Source organism: Ovis aries, chromosome 1 (genome assembly GCF_016772045.2).
Source record: "Ovis aries strain OAR_USU_Benz2616 breed Rambouillet chromosome 1, ARS-UI_Ramb_v3.0, whole genome shotgun sequence".
In the NCBI taxonomy this organism is placed as follows: Eukaryota; Metazoa; Chordata; class Mammalia; order Artiodactyla; family Bovidae; genus Ovis; species Ovis aries.
Genome location: NC_056054.1, coordinates 250,762,066 through 250,776,066, shown reverse-complemented (window position 1 = coordinate 250,776,066; position 14,001 = coordinate 250,762,066). Strand labels below are relative to the sequence as shown.

The 14,001-nt window shown below is 40.4% G+C and overlaps 1 protein-coding gene across 1 annotated transcript; it reads right to left on the bottom strand.

Moving 5' to 3' along the window:
• Positions 1 to 8,650: 8,650 nt before the first annotated feature.
• LOC105606041 (proline-rich protein 23B-like) lies at positions 8,651 to 13,176 on the bottom strand. Its single transcript, XM_060398160.1, has one exon. It carries the CDS (start codon positions 12,904 to 12,906, stop codon positions 12,121 to 12,123), a length of 786 nt encoding a protein of 261 aa, XP_060254143.1. The 5' UTR covers positions 12,907 to 13,176; the 3' UTR covers positions 8,651 to 12,120.
• Positions 13,177 to 14,001: the final 825 nt, after the last annotated feature.

The window sequence follows — 14,001 nt, the reverse complement described above, 5'->3', positions numbered from 1 at the left end:
TGCAGTGTGGACCCCAGAAAATGTTCTTTTCTTTGAAGTGAATCATTTCCTGGGTTACGTACTTCTTTGTTTATGTGTGGATATGTTCTTGATTTCTTTTGTTACATTGATTTAATTGTCTCACCAGAAGGAATTTCACATAATACTTTTAATACATTGTTTGATGCAAGACATTTAATACATAATAATACAGTACTAATCACATTAGTATATTTTCGTAATAAGTTTTTGGTAAGACAAAATATCTGTTTATGATCATTTTTGAAAAAATGGGTTTATTAAGCAAAGAATTCCAGGTCAAAACACTTGTTTTCTAGCAATACTGCTATTACTCTACTGTTAACTGCCTTCCATTACTGTTTCTGAGACATTGGTTGTCTGATTGTTTTTTTATTGTAGTCGTCTTTTCTTTCTGCCTATAAAAAATACTGTTTTTGGATTGGTGTTTTGTGGGTTTACAATACTGTGTGTATTTTTAAAAAATTTATCAATCTTGAAAGTTGTTGTGCTTCCTGAATGAGGACACTGGACTGTGTTCCAGAACTATGTATATTCTCACAAATAGGCTTCTTTTCCCTTTCTTCTATGCTAAAGTCATGAAGAAACTTCTCAGCATTCCTTTTACTCCTGTAAATTGTAGGAAGCTGTTTATCCTTAATATCTCAGATTACAAATCTTCAGATACTCAGGACATGGCCTTTTCTCACTACCTCATATCATTCTCCTTCTGGAACTGATGTTGTGCTCAGTTGTGTCTGACTCTTTGTGGCCACATGGACCGTAGCCCACTAGGTCCCTCTGTCCATGGAATTTTCCAGGCAAGAATACTGGAGTGGGTTGTCACTTCCTACTCCAAGGGATCTTCCCAACCCAGGGACTGAACTTAAGTCTCTTGCATCTCCTGCATTGGCAGCAGAATCTTTACTGCTTACGCCACCTGGGATGCCCCTCTGGAAGTCATACCCAATCACAAAATGAAAAAGATCTTCAACTTCCCTGATATTCCCTTTAATTTTCTATTATAACTGAAACCTGTTTCTTCTGAGTACCTCATTTTTCCCTGGAGTCTTCACAAGTAGAGGCTTTTTCTCCTCATACACGCCTAGTATCCTAGCTGGAGATAGAGTGTGTGTTCTTGCTCTTCATTGATGTCTTCCAATCATTTCTCCATTCTTCCTGAATTGCACATCATCAGAGTATAACCACTCTCTAATCTGGCTTAGTTTCAAACTCTAGGATTCCTCTCCCTCACTCCTTAAATTTTTAAGGAGTCACAATTTTTGGTGATTTCAAAATGCACATAGGCAGTTCTTCCAAAACACTGATGTATCTCTATCCTGTACTGCTCCTCCACCAACTAGACACCCATAGCTCACTTCCTAGTAAATATCTCCATGGAATATGTAACAGGCACTTCAAAGGACATATGTCCAAAATTGAACATATTTTTTCTATAGATACTATCCTCAGCATCTTTCCAATTTCAGAAAGTAACAATTTCATTTCCCTCCCCCCACCCCGTCCCAAACCCTCAGGTTATAATAGAATCTCTCTTATCTGTTACATGAAGAAATCCTGTTTTCTGTCTTCAGAATGTATCCAACTATGTGCCACTTCATATCTTGCTTTACTTTAATGTAGGGTACCATTATTTCTTGTATAAATTACTGTACTCCATGAATGCAGTGATTTTTAAACTATTTGTTCTTGACTGAACTCCTGGAGTTTGGAAGGTGCCTGATACATAGTAAGCACTTAATACATGTTTGTTGAATGAACAATGAGTGACTAAATTTTTTCTATCACATCTGGAGAACTTCTCATTCATTATCTCTGTGAATAATGGGGGTTTCTGTTCTTTCAGTGTTCCCCCTATCTCCAACAGTCATATAGTAGAACTGCTCCCTCTCTGATAATGTCTCTTAGTCTTTCTTACATATTTTATATGTTTTTTGACTTTCTTACCTTTATGGATGATTTCTCTATCTCAGTGTTTCCATTTTCTTTTAAAAATTTAAAAAATTTTATATTGGGGTATAGGTGATTTACAATGTTGTATTATTTTGCAGTGTACAGGAAAATGCTTCAATCATACATATGCCTATATCCATTCTTTTTCAGATTCTTTTCCCATATAGATTATTGGAGAATATTGAGTAGAGCTCCCTGTGTTATACAGTAGGTCCTTGCTGAACATCTATTTTATACATAGTAATGTGTATATGTTAATCCCAAACTCCTAATTTCTTTCTTCCCCCCTTCTGTTTGGTAACCATAAATTTGTTTTCTAAACATAAGTTGTGCGTCTGTTTCTGCTTAGCAAATAAGTTCATTTGTATCTTCTTTTTAGATTCCACATTTAAGTGACATCATATGATATTTGTCTTTATCTGATTTACTTCACTTAGTATGGTAATCTCTAGGTCATCCATGTTGCTGCAAGTGATATTATTTCATTTTTAAATGGCTGAGTGATATTCCATTGATACTTTACTGACTTCCTTTGTGGCTCAAATTGTAAAGAATCTGCCTACAATGTGGGAGACCTGGATTCAATCCTTGGGTCAGGAAGATTCCCTGGAGAAGGGAATGGCTACCCACCCCAGTATTCTTGTGTGGGAAATCCCATGGACAGAGGGACCTGGCAGGCTACATTTGATTAACAAGGGATTAATCTCCAAAATACAAATAGCTCATGCAGCTCAATACCAAAAAACAAACAACCCAATCAAAAAATGGGCCTAAGACCTAAACAGATATTTCTCCAAAGAAAAAATAAACATGGCCAAAAAGTAAATGAAAAGATGCTCAAATCACACTATAATTATTAGAGAAATGCAAATCAAATCTACAATGAGGTATCACCTCACACGGGTCAGGATGACCATCATTTGAAAATCTACAGAGAGTTGGACACGACTGGGTGACTAACACTATTCACTTTCATTACACTATGTATGTGTACCATATCTTTGTTCCTCAGTTAATGAATATTTAGGTTGCTTCCAGTGTCTTGGCTTTTGTAAATAGTGCTGCAATGAACATTGGGGGGCATGTATCTTTTTGAATTAGTTGTCTCCAGATATATGCCTAGGAGTGGGATTGCTGGATCATTTCGTAGTTCTTAGGGCTCCCCTGGTGGCTCAGAGGTTAAAGCGTCTGCCTCTAATACGGGAGACCTGGGCTCGATCTCTGGGTCAGGAAGATCCCCTGGAGAAGGAAATGGCAACCCACTCCAGTATTCTTGCCTGGAGAATCCCATGGACGGAGGAGCCTGGTGGGCTACAGTCCATGGGGTGGCAAAGAGTCGGACACGACTGAGCGACTTTTAACTTAACTTGGTAGTTCTATTTTTATTTTTTTAAGGAACCCTCATACTGCTCTCCATAGTGGCAATACTAATTTACATTCTCACCAACCAGAGGAGAGTTCCCCTTTCTCCACACCCTCTCCAGCTTTTATTATTTGTAGACTTTTGAATGATAATCATTCTGACCCATATGAAGTGATACCTCATTGTAGTTTTGATTTGTATTTATCTAATAATTAGTGATATGAGCATTTTTTCATTTGCTTTTTGGCTATGTTATTTCTTTGGAGAAATATCTGTTTAGGTCTTATGCCCATGTTTTGATTGGATTGTTTATTTTTTGGAATTGAGCTGCATGAGCTATTTGTATTTTGGAGATTAACCCCTTCTTAATCACTTTGTTTGAAAATATTTTCTCCTATTCTGTGGGTTGTCTTTTCATTTTGTGTGTACTTTCCTTTACCGTGCAAAAGCTTTATGGATGATTTATCTGGTTTAGTGTTTCCATTTTCAATTCTGTCTAAAATTGTTTAACCCATTCATTGTATTTCTCACTTCCATGTTTACATATTTAATCCCTAGAAAAGAGATGGGAATACCAGACCATCTGACCTGCAGCAACATTTAGAACTGGACATGGAACAACAGACTGGTTCCTAATAGGAAAAGGAGTACGTCAAGGCTGTATATTGTCACCCTGCTTATTTAACTTATATGCAGAGTACATCATGAGAAATGCTGGGCTGGAGGAAGCACAAGCTGGAATCAAGATTGCTGGAAGAAATATCAATAACCTCAGATATGCAGATGACACCACCCTTATGGCAGAAAGTGAAGAAGAACTAAAGAGCTTGTTGATGAAAGTGAAAGAGGAGAGCGAAACAGTTGGCTTAAAGCTCAACATTCAGAAAACGAAGATCATGGCATCCGGTCCTATCACTTCATGGCAAATAGATGGGGAAACAGTGGAAACAGTGTCAGACTTTATTTTGGGGGGCTCCAAAATCACTGCAGATGGTGATTGCAGCCATAAAATTAAAAGACACTTGCTCCTTGGAAGGAAAGTTATGACCAACCGAGACGGCATATTAAAAAGCAGAGATATTACTTTGCCGACTAAGGTCCGTCTAGTCAAGGCTATGGTTTTTCCAGTGGTCACATATGGATGTGAGAGTTGGACTATAAAGAAAGCTGAGTGCCTAAGAATTGATGCATTTGAACTGTGGTGTTGGAGAAGACTCTTGAGAGTCCTTGGACTGCAAGGAGATCCAACCAGTCCATCCTAAAGGAAATCAGTCCTGGGTGTTCTTTGGAAGGAATGGTGTTGAAGCTGAAGTTCCAATACCTTGGCCACCTGATGCGAAGAGCTGACTCATTGGAAAAGACCCTGATGCTGGGAAGGATTGAAGGCAGGAGAAGAAGGGGACCACAGAGGATGAGATTGTTGTATGGCATCACCGACTCAATGGGCATGGGTTTGGGTGGACTCCGGGAGTTGGTGATGGACAGGGAGGCCTGGCGTGCAGTGGTTCATGGGGTCACAGAGTCAGACACAACTGAGTGACTGAACTGAACTGAACTGAATTTTCTTTAGTTTCCTTTTAGAGTTGCCATATCTTTGATATTTTGTCTTAGCTACACTTATGTTGCTCTCTTTTGTGTCGTCAAAACATATCAATTTTATTTAATGTATTTTATATATGATAATTCATCAATCTCAGTTATTTGAGGAACTGGTCTTCCTTTTCTTTGTTTTGGATTATTTCTCATTTTTTCTTACTTATGGTAGTTTATTTCATTAATAATTTGATTTTGGATTATGAGTTTAGAATCACTGGAAGGTCATCTCCGAGAATATACTTAGCCGTGAGTATAAGGTATATTCTCTGAGAAAATTAGTTTTACATTTGCCAGGTTAACCATCTACCAGAGAATATCTTCAACTCTTAATAAACTGTCAGCTTCCCCTACCTGCTATTCTGTTTCATTTTACCTTGATCCAAGATTGAGACAGGTACATTTATGTCCCATCTCCTTTTGTATTATGAAGTGTTTTTTTTTTTTCCTTTTGCTTGTTAGATTACCTACTGGAGGAATTTTTTTTTTGAAGCCTGGGATTTTTTTTTCAGGGCTTTGTAACCACTGACTTTTATTTTCTCTCCCTCATTAATTGGCCATTAAAACCAAAGCTCTAGGTCATCATAAATGATAGGTGGCCCCTGTGTACCTTCTTGTTTTAGCATCTACTTTCCTGCCTGGGTTTCAGATATGTCATAATTTTTGGCCTTGGAAGATTTGTCTTACATTTTTGTTGTTGTTCAGTCACTCAGTTGTGAGTGACTCTTTGTGACTCCATGCACTGCAGCACACCAAGCTTCACTGTCCTTCACCATCTCCTGGACTTTGCTGAAACTCACGTCCATCCAGTTGGTGATGCTATCCAACCATCTCGTCCTCTGTGATCCCCTTCTCCTCCTGCCTTTAATCCTTCCCCACATCAGGGTCTTTTCAAATGAGTTAGTTCTTCATCAAATAGCCAAAGTATTGGAGTTTCACCTTCAGCATCAGTCCTTCCAATGAATATTCAGGACTGATTACCTTTAAGATTGACTTGCTTGATCTCCTTGCTGTCCAAGGGACTCTCAAGAGTCTTCTCCAACACCACAGTTCAAAAGCATCAATTCTTCGGCACTCAGCCTTCTTTATAGTCCAGCTCTCACATCCATACACGACTGCTGGAAAAACCATAGCTTTGACTAGATGGACCTTTGTTGGTAAAGTAATATCTCTGCTTTTTAATATGCTGTGAGGGTTGGTGATAGCTTTTCTTCCAAGGACCAAACATCTTTTAATTTCATGACTGCAATCACTGTCTGCAGTGATTTTGAAACCCAAGAAAATAAAGTCTGTCACTGTTTCCATTGTTTCCCCATCTATTTTCCCATGAAGTGGTGGGACCAGATGCCATGATCTTAGTGTTTTGAATGTTGAGTTTTAAGCCACCTTACATTATTACTAGCTGTATTATGTCTTTAAAAATATTAAAGCATTTTTTCTGGGACTTTCCTATTGGCCCAGTGGTTAAGAATCCACACTCCAAAACAGGAGATGCAGATTTGATCTCTGGTTGGGGAACTAAGATCCCATATGCTGCAGGGCAACTAAGCCTGTGCAACAAGAGAAGCCCCCTATGTGCTGCAACTAGAGAAAGCCTGTGCACCACAACAAATAGCCCACATGCCCCAACAAAGACCCAGTGCAACTAAAATTTTTTAAAAAGGTCATATTAAAAAAATCATAAATAATAAAAATATTAAAATAAGTTTTATCCATCAGTTTCAAGAGTGTTCTTGAGGATATTTTGGACTTTTTGGTTCACATGTTACTAAAAATTGATGCCCTCAGTTATTTCCAATGTAGATTATGAGGCTCTTGCAATAGAAGATATAGTTTTGCAAAGAGTGCCATCTTCCCTCTTTACGATAACCAGATAATTAGGCTGGGACTTGAGTCTGATAAGCTGCTATCTTATACTGCATAAGAAGGATGGATTGTTGAATTGTGGACAAGATGGTAGTACAGAAGATTTCATCTACTGGAGGCAGAGAACAATGATAGGAAATATTAAAGCATATTAAATAGAGATGTCTACTCTAAAAAGAAAGACACAAGTTTTCAGGGACTAGAAATAGAATAGAAAATCCAATCTCTGAATGGACAGCTGATATTTTGATGTGTTTGTGGCACTGAAACTAAAACATGTAATGGAAACTGAGATTTCTGTTCCTTCGAAGGGGCTGAAAATAGCCCATTGCCAATCATGAGAGGTTGAAGAGACAGTATTTCAAGACTGTACCTGTGGTTGATCAGGAAAGATAACTGAAACTTTGAATGCCAGTTGTGATTTGTGACACATAATTGCTTGGGGATTAAACCTGTGACTTTCTAGAATTCCAAAAGCCTTGACTGTGAGTTGTGGTCGACTAGAAAGTGGAAACTATAAAAAAATATAACTGGGATGTAGAAAATGAATTCTTACTCAAAATGCACCCACCAGTCAAATTACCAAGTACATGGGGGCAATCCAAAGTAGTAAAACAAAAAAATAACAGGAGATTTTACCTGTGAGGAAATTGAATTAACGGAGCCATTGATTAATGTTTTAAAAATTTCAAAACATAAAGGGTAGAATAATATCTATGAAACAAAAATAGGAGTTTATAATACCAAATGGGAAAGTTTTGAAAAAGAATAAAGGAATTAAAATCTTGACAAAATTTTTTGAAATAAATGTTCTTGTGGAAGTATAAACAGAATACTGAAAACTTGATGAAAGGATTAATTGGATTTAAAAATAGAAAGTTGGAATTGATAAGGCATACAGCACATGATCTTAAGATGTTAAGAGTCATGGGAGATTGAGCAGTGCCATTATTTGACTGATTGGATTTCCAGATATGGGTTCAGTTCGGTTCAGTCTCTCAGGCGTGTCTGACTTTCTGCGACCCCATGAACTGCAGCACTCTAGTCCTCCCTGTCCATCACCAACTCCCGGAGTTCACTCAAACTCACGTCCATAGAGTTGGTGATGCCATCCAGCCATCTCATCCTCTGTCGTCCCCTTCTCCTCCTGCCCTCAATCCCTCCCAGTATCAGAGTCTTTTCCAATGAGTCAACTCTTTGCATGAGGTGGCCAAAGTACTGGAATTTCAGCTTTAGCATCATTCCTTCCAAAGAACACCCAGGACTGATCTCCTTCAGAATGGACTGGTTGGATCTCCTTGCAGTCCAAGGGACTCTCAAGAGTGTTCTCCAACACCACAGTTCAAAAGCATCAATTCTTCAGCGCTGAGCCAGATATAGGTATTTGTGGGTTATTACAAGAGACAGAGCCTAAGATTTTGTGGAAGTTCAGGCAAGATAATTTCTCATATTGATGGTTAACTAAACCCATTAAGCCAAATAAAAATAGCATCTACCTTTAGATATGTTACAGTCAAACTACAGGATGCCAAAGGAGAAAAAAACATTTTAAAATGGGCTAAAATGAAAAAAAAAAAAAAAAAAAAACCAAACACAACAACTTAGCAATAAGCCTGGCCAAGGAGGTAAAAGACTTACATGCTGAGAACTATAAAACATTGATAAAGGAAATCGAAGATGATTCAAAGAAATGGAAAGATAGCCTGTGTTCTTGGACTGGAAGAATTAATATTGTGAAACCAGCCATACTATCAAGCAAAATACAGATTTAATGGGAACCCAATCAAATGACCCATGACATTTTTTACAGAACACACATAATCCTAAAATTTATTTGGAACCATAAAAAACCCAGAATTGCCAAAGCAATCCTGAGGAAAAAAGAACAAAGTTGGAGGCATAACCATCCCAGACTTCAGACAGTAACACAGAACTACAGTAATCATAATAGCATGGTATTGGCAAACAGACATATGGATCAATGGAACAGAATAGAGAGCCTAGAAATAAACCTAGATACTTATGGTCAGTTACTCTTTGACAAAGGATGCAAGCACATATAATAGAGAAAAGACAGTTTCTGCAGCAAGTGACTTAGGGAAAGCAGAATACCTGTATGTAAATCAGTGTTGGAACAGTCCCTCACACCATACACAAACTCAAAATGGCTTACAGATTTAACTTTAAGATATGACACCATAAAACTCCTAGAAAAGAATGTAGACAAAATATTCTCTGACATAAATCATAGCAGTGTTTTCATAGGTCAGTCTTTCAAGGCAATAGAAATGAAAGCAAAAATAGACAAATGGGACCTAATTAAACTTATGAGCTTTTGCATAGCAAAAGAAATCATAAAGAAAATGAAAAGAAAACCTACAGAGTGGGAGAAAATAGTTGCAACTTATGTCACTGACAAGGGCTTAATTTCCAAAATATAGAAACATATTATACAACTCAGTAACAAAAACCCAAACAATCCAATCAAAAAATGGGCAGAAGACCTAAAAAGACATTTCTCCAAAGAACACATGCTGCTACTGCTGCTAAGTTGCTTCAGTCATGTCCGACGCTGTGCGACCCCATGTATGGCAGCCCACCAGGCTCCCCCGTCCCTGGGATTCTCCAGGCAAGAACACTGGAGTGGGTTGCCATTTCCTTCTCCAATGCATGAAAGTAAGAAGTGAAAGTGAAGTCGCTCAGTCCTCTCTGACTCTTAGCGACCCCATGGACTGCAGCCTACCAGGCTCCTCCGTCCATGGGATTTTCCAGGCAAGAGTACTGGAGTTATACAGAAGGCCAAAAAGCACATGAAAAGATGCTCAACATCACTACTTATTAGATAAATGCAAATCAAAACTACAATGGTGTATCACCTCATACAGTGAAAATGACCATTATTAAAAAGTCTGTATATAATAAATGCTGAAAAGGGTGTGGGGAAAAGGGAATCCTCCTACAGTGTTGAAAGGAATGTAAACTGGTACAGCTATTATGAATAACAGTATGGAGGTTCCTTTTTAAAATTTTTATTTATTTATTTATTGGCAGTGCTGGGTCTTTGTTGCTGCTCAGACTTTTCTCTAGTTGGGATGAGTGGGCTTCTCATTTGGGTGGCTTCTCTAGTTGTGGAGTACAGGCTATAGGTGCAGGGTCTTCAGTAGTTGTGGTTCATGGCTCAGTAGTTGTGGTTCCTGGGCTCTAGAGCACACTCTCAGTAATTATGATACAAGGGCTTAGTTGCTCTGCTGCATGTGGGGTCTTCCCAGACCAGGGATTGAACCCATGTCTCCTGTATTGGCAGGCAGATTCTTTACCACAGAACCCCAAGGGAAGGCCAGGAGGTTTCTTAAAAAAACTAAAAACAGTTGCCGTATGGTCCAGTAATCTCACTCCTGGGCAAATATCCAGAGAAAACTCTGATTTGAAAAGACACAGGCACCCCAGTGTTCATGGTAACACTATTTAAAATAGCCAAAACATGGCAACAGTCTAAATGTCCATCCACAGATGAATGGATAAAAGAGATATGGTATACGTATACAGTGGAATACTACTCAACCATAAAAAGAATGAAGTAATGCCATTTGCAGCAATATGGATGGATCTTGAGAGTATCATACGAAGTGAAATAAGTCAGAGAAAGACAAATATCATATCACTTATATGTAGAATCTAAACTATGATACAAATGAATGGATTTACAAAACAGAAACAGAATCAGAGACACAGAAAACAATCTTATGCTTACCAAAGGGGACAGTGGGTGGGGGAGGGATTAATTAGGAACTTGGGACTAGCAGATACAAACTACTATATATATGAAATAGATAAACAATAAAGTCCTACTGTATAGCATGGGGAACTATGTTCAATATTCTGTAATAAACCATAATGGAAAAGTGAAACTATATTCAATATCTTGTAATAAACCATAATGGAAAAGTGAGTCACTCAGTTGTGTCCAATTCTTTGCAACCCCATGGAATTCTCCAGGCCAGAATACTGGAGTGGGTAGCCTTTCCCTTCTCCAGGGGATCTTTCCAACCCAGGGATTGAACCCAGGTCTCCTGGGTTCTGGGCAGATTCTTTACCAGCTGATCCACTAGGGAAGCCCAAGAATACTGGAGTGGGCAGCCTATCCCTTCTCCAGCAGATCTTCCTGACCCAGGAATCAAACCAGGGTCTCCTGCATTGCAGGCTGATTCTTTACCAACTGAACTATCAGGAAAGCCCCAAACCATAATGGAAAAGAATATGAAAAATAATACATATATCTGAATCACTTTGCTGTACACCAGAAACTAACACAACAATGTAAATGAACTGTACTTCAATAAAAATAGCGACATTTTTATCTTTAAAGTACTTTAATGTCACATTAAAATTAGGAATGAATATATAATAAAACATTTTCAGTAATAAGAGACTTAGAGTATGCTACATAAAAACATGTTGAGATTTACAAAACCAAGATAGTTTACTATAATATGATATAGTGGGAGAACAATTTTTAAAGCATATTCTTCAGCAAGAAAACTGAGGCTAGACTTTGAGAGTGGAATGTAAGAATAAAATAGTAGAGAAGAAATGGCAAAAGCATGTTGGTGTATATAAACAGTATTAATATATATATAAATACCATTAGATTTTATTTCTCTTATAAAAATGTGAAGCAAATGTGGTAATAAATTAATGTTTTAAAAGAAGCTTGATATAAGAAAAAATTCGAGGTAGAATTCTAAATGGAAGCGAACTTCCTCAGGTTAAGAGGAAGCTAAGAACAAACATCATGCTGTTTGGCAGCCATCATACTATTTTGCAGTTTCCCAAAGGAGCAGCTCCAAACACCAAGAAAGAGAAAAGCTCTGGCAAAATATCTTTATAAATTCATGAGAAAACATATAAGGAAGGAAATTAACAACATGAGAAATCCCCAGCAATTTCCTGTTTGGGGGAGCAATAGGGTAGTAACCGTATGGTGCCAGAGAGAGTAGAATTTGCCGAGAAAATAACTGATGCGAAAGGAAGGGGAATGGAGAGGCCTGAGAATGATGCGTAAAAAAGTCCAGACGTCAGAAAACACATTGTCTGGTATCTCTGGACAGATTTTCCATTTCAAAGATGAGATCTAGAATCTGCTTTCTCTTCTTGACGTCTTCTCCTGCCACTATAGGCAGTCTGAAGGGAAAAAGAAACTGTTGGTTCAAGGCACATGAGATGCTTAATTTCCAGGTTGTAGGACTTTCAATGTAAAGGACACTGGGAAGTCCATTGGGCCGCCAGGATGGTAGCTGCAATTGTGTGCTTGTGGACCAGATCGTAGTTCATTCTGGAAACAGACATCTCCGAGCCTTGGGCGCAGGACCGTGAGGGCGCGGGGGGCGCTCGTGAGGGCTCGGACTTGGAAAGGGCGGTAGAGGTTGGAGTGGTGAGTCAGGGAAGGGCTCCAGAAAGTGGACGTCTAGGTGGTCGTCGTGGTGAGGAGAGCATCTCTCTGGACTAGAGTTAGGCGCCCGAGGCCAGAACTCTGGGAAGAAGCCCTGTGCGTCGGAGCGCCACACCCTGGCGTCTGGGCTGCGGAGCCCAGCGATGAGGCCGCCTGCCGGATCCATCTCTGGTGACAGGAAGTCGGAGCCCGAGTTGGCGTCGTCCCCGTTGGTCTCTTCTTCGCAGGCGACCTCTGGCACAGCTCCGCAGAATTCCGGTTCCAGCGCCGTGTACTCCCTGGGAGGGCTCAGGACAGCAGCCCGTTCAAGGACCTGTCCTGACGGGCCTTCCACCCTCGAGCCCAAGAGGGCCTCGGGGACCAGTGTGAGGATGAAATCTCCGAGAGCCACCTGCAGCACGGACGTGGGCTCGGGCTCCAGCACCAGATCTACGTCGTCCAGGGGCAGATGCAGGGCACAGCCAGCGGGCAGAACCAGCAGGCGTGTCAGCGCGCCCGCAGCCGTAGATCCTGTCAGGTTGTCGACGCTGGGCGCCGTCTCGGACTCGGACTCGGGGCGCGCGCGCTCCTCCGTTCGGCGGCGCTTGGCAGGGCCGGGTTCTCCGGCCTGGTTTCCCCATCGGTCAGAGGAGTAGGCACCGGGGCTTCGAGGCCTGCTGCCCATCAGTTCGACAGAAGGACGGCACTTCTGGGGCCTGGCAGAGGGCAACGAGGAGCTCAGTCCTGCACGCTGTGACGCGGTGCGGGCCAGCTGGGGCGCAGGACGGCGCGATGGTGGGCGAGTCCTCAGAGCTCCGGGACTGCCTCCCTGTGGTCTTGCAGTCCAGGCTTCAAGGGTATCGGCGTCGAGCGCTGGGCTGAGCCTCTCGCCTTCTAGTCTTCAGCACCTCACACCGATTAGTCAGTGCACCAGACGGCCAAAGATGTTGCAAGTGACGCCAGTGGAATCTTCGTCGTAAAATGTCACGCTAAGCCCCGCCCCTCGGCGCCCCCGCCCCCACGGAGGCCCCGCCCCACAGAACTCGCGGTATCTGTGCTGACCAATAGTCAGGGCTGTAGTTGATAGGTCACAGTAGGGAACTACTTTTATAGTCCTCCAGGGGGCGGAATATTTGTGTGCCTCATTTTTAGGGGGAAAAAAGAAAAGATACACCAATAATAGAACTGTAGATATTAGTTACCTTTAAGTTAATGTTTTCATTTGATTTCAGGCATGGTAGAGAAAGAAACCATGGTCGGTTTCCTTGGTAACTCAGTGAAGTATCTGCTTGCAATGCAGGAGACTCTGGTTCGATCCCTGGGTCGGGAAGATCCTTTGAAGAAGGGCATGGCTATCCCCTCCAGTATTCTTGCCTAGAAAATCCCATGGACAGCGGAGACTGGAGGGCTACAGTTCATGGAGTCGCAAAGAGTCGGACATGACTGAGTGACTAACACACACACAGAGAAAGACAACCACTCAAATAGACCACCTCCTTGGCAGCATAAAACAGACCTATCTAAATGCTCCATGAAAATCCTTTAAAGCTTGGTTTCTGAAGAGTAAATAGAAAATACTCATATCTGTTTAGGTAAAGTTCTGTCTTAATATTAAATAAAATATTTGTGGCAGTTTCTTCCTAAAGGTAAAAGGCTGTTAAAAAATAAAACTGTCGGGATAATTAAGTTGTTTTATTATTTATTATGTATCACTCATTTTACTGAGTTTTCAAAAACAATCGTTTTCTCAAATGTGAGCCCACTACTTTGTTGAGGTATG